Source organism: Lactuca sativa, chromosome 9, assembly GCF_002870075.4.
Source record: "Lactuca sativa cultivar Salinas chromosome 9, Lsat_Salinas_v11, whole genome shotgun sequence".
Classification (NCBI taxonomy): Eukaryota; Viridiplantae; Streptophyta; class Magnoliopsida; order Asterales; family Asteraceae; genus Lactuca; species Lactuca sativa.
The window spans coordinates 165118193-165121426 of NC_056631.2; the positions used below are offsets into that span (position 1 = coordinate 165118193).

The 3234-nt window shown below is 34.4% G+C and overlaps 1 protein-coding gene across 1 annotated transcript; it reads right to left on the reverse strand.

Moving 5' to 3' along the window:
- On the reverse strand, positions 1–2479 carry LOC111892858 (uncharacterized). Its single transcript, XM_052767828.1, has 3 exons — positions 2249–2479; positions 1429–2145; positions 1–1320 (listed from the first exon to the last, which is right to left on the reverse strand). Exons 1-3 carry the CDS (start codon positions 2477–2479, stop codon positions 1–3), a joined length of 2268 nt encoding a protein of 755 aa, XP_052623788.1.
- Positions 2480–3234: the final 755 nt, after the last annotated feature.

Consider the following 3234-nt stretch of genomic DNA (forward strand, 5'->3'; position numbering starts at 1 on the left):
TTAAATTTGTCCTCTTCGTGCAGACATCTTTTGAAACCGCTCCATTACTTTTTCATTCTCAACTTTCGCAAGTGCTTCGGTCTCGACATTACACAGCAATGCGTCGTTCAAAAATTCATCGCCAATTTTGTTACGCAAGTCAGTCTTCAAGAGCTTCATCTTTAAAAAACATCTTTCTACACTTGCGGTCGCTACAGGTAATATCAAAGCCAACTTCAATAGCTTATAAACCAAAGGATAAGATCGATGCTTCCCCGTATTAACCATCAAACGAGAAAGGTCGGAAATTCCTTTCAAACTAGCGAAGCGCTCATCTTTGATGCAAGAGTGATAAAATATCTCAAGTTGTCCTTCAAGGTCTATCATATCTGAATCATCAAAGTCATACTTGTATAACTTAACCAACTTCAATAACTTTGATTTGTCAAATTTTGCAAATGAATCACAAGGGCTCAAAGCACCCAGGTATTCTAGTAATTGGGTGCTTGTTTCACTAAATCGATCCCGATATTCTGTAAGTTGCATATCTACCACCGTGTTGAAGATTTCAACCTCAAAATGAAACCTATTAGTCTTTGTAGTCCTACGGTTTCTCGCACCAATATACAACTCTTCCATATCCAAAGTATCAATTTCGTGTGTTTCACAAAAAGATGATACTTTTGGCAAAATGCTAGCAAACCCTATGTTTCTAAAAGATTGCAATGCCTCCATTGTCCCTCTAACCATCGAAGCCGCTTCTAAAATGTCTAGATCTTTTCTTTGAAGTTGCTTTGACAATGTACCCGTGAGGTGTAAAATGTCATGCATCATATGTAAGTAAAACACGAACTCATATGATTTAAAATATGCTAAGATTCCAAATGCTTGTTGACGGTTTGCCAATGACCCTCCCTCCTCTTTCACAAAATCTAAAACTACAAGAACATCCGCAAATAACTTCATCAAACTTGTGAGTGTGTTGAAATGTGAACCCCATCTTGTTTCTCCCGCTCGAACAAGTGTAGTCTCTTGATTTAACCCTCTTCCGGTTTCAAGTTCACCACTACACAAGCCTTTTTGCACCCTTTCTCTTGCTTGCTCTCGTAGTAAGTCTTTTCTTTTACACGATGCACAAACTACATTAACCACCAACGAAATTTGCTCAAAAAAGTCACTAACACCATCATGCTTCTTTGCTACAACCACAACTACTAATTGAAGTTGGTGTGCAAAGCAATGTACATAAAAAGCCGTGTCATTCTCTTGTAATATCAAAGCTTTCAAACCATTGAATTCCCCTCGCATATTGCTAGCCCCATCATAACCTTGTCCTCTTATCTATTAAAATTTAAAACAATTATATATATATATATATATATATATATATATATATATATATATATATTAATTAAATTGAAATAACAAAAAAACTAAAGAATAAATTACCTGACTAAAACTCAACTTATTACTTGTAAGTACTTCATTTATGGCGTTTTTGAGTGTCAAAGAAGACGTATCCTTCACGTGCACTAGACCTATGAATCTTTCTTTCACAAAGCCAAGAGTATCGACATAACGCAAAACAATAGCCATTTGTTCCTTTTTTGAAACATCACTAGATTCATCAACTAGTAAAGCAAAAACATCTTGACCAATCTCTTCACGAATACTCAAAAGTACTTCTTGTGCAAAACATTGCACAAGTTCTTTTTGAATTTTAGAGGAAATTAGTTGATTGTTTTTTGGAGCATTTTCTAAAGTATTTTTGAAAATATCTTCACTAGTCTCTCGAATGGCTTTTAACACTTCAATGTATAGCCCTCTATTTTCCGAGTTAACCGACTCGTCATGACCACGAAACGGTAAACCGGTTTTCAATAAAAGTCTAACAACAATAATAGAAACACGTAAACGAGCTTTATATTTATGATCCTCTGCTTCGGTTTGCCTCCTAAAGACTACATTGACAGTTTGTTTTTCCCTCATTAAAAACTCACACTTTTCTTTTGCTTTGTTGTGAAAACTATCAATACCACCCACATGAGTCCGAAATGCATCTTTTTTATTCCAAGTATCAAAACCTTGAGAAACAAATGCATCTTTCCCTCCTTTTTGTCCCATGAGGTCCCCACACAAATAACAATATAAACAATATGCACTATCCTTTTTCACACTATATTCCAACCAATCAAAGTCATCAAACCATGAAGGAACGAATCTTCTAAATCTATCACCTATTTTTTTTAGGAAACTTATGTGCCCTTACTTGACACGGTCCTTGAAGCAAATATGTTCTTCTTACATCATCTCTTATATTTGGTTTGTAACTTGTAATCAATGGCCTATCCGCCGGGTCCTTTGGAAGATCCTTCAAGTCAACATTATCATTATGTTGGTTAAAGCATTGTGTTTGTGGAGTTGCATTAGAAACCGAAGGGATTGATTGATTGGTGATTGGTGTTTGTGGAGTTGCATTAGGATTAGAAACGGAAGGCATTGATTGATTGGTGATTGGTATTTGGGAACATTCTTCACCACTTTCATTAGGATTAGGTCTTTGTCTTTTGGTAAAAAAAACCACTTAGTTTAACCTATAAAAACATAACAATGACTTCAATAAAACAACTTGCTTTCACTTAATCAAACAATAAATTCAATAAAAACATAACAATTACACCTAATCAAACAATGACTTCAATAAAACAAGTTGGTTTCACCTAATCAAACAATAAATTAAATAAAACATATCAATTTCACCTAATCAAACAATCAATTCAATAAAACAAGTTGCTTTCACCTAATCAAACAATAAATTCAATAAAACATATCAATTTCACATAATCAAACAATCAATTCAATAAAAAACATAGCAATATAACCTAAGCAAACAATATAACTTCAACAAAACAAATCAATTTCACCAAGTCAATCACTAACTTCAAAAACACATATCAATTTCAAATATCTTAATGAATTGGTAATTGGTAAAACTTACTTGCTTCATGATGAAATCGATCAAGACATCAAGTATTGTGAATTTTGATCCATCAAACCATTGAAATCGATCAAGTCTCAGCCCTCAAGGTCGATTGATCGATTGAATTTTGGGGCCAAAAGTCGATAGTCGTGGTCGTGCCTACTGCTTCGTGCGTCGCCTGTGAAGTCTTCGATCGTGTTTTTTTTCCCTTTCAACCGATGGATTAATTACAATTTCACAATTAGGATTATTGGGCTATCTTTTTTACAAGCAAT

Bases quoted from the DNA above. Each gene is read 5' to 3' on its own strand.
- LOC111892858 (XM_052767828.1), bottom strand. From the start codon at position 2,479: ATGCCTTCCGTTTCTAATCCTAATGCAACTCCACAAACACCAATCACC. The intron at 2,146-2,248 runs GTAAGGGCACAT...AGTGTGAAAAAG, and splicing joins TGCTTCAAGGACCGTGTCAA to GATAGTGCATATTGTTTATA. The intron at 1,321-1,428 runs GTAATTTATTCT...AAATTTTAATAG, and splicing joins ATAAGTTGAGTTTTAGTCAG to ATAAGAGGACAAGGTTATGA.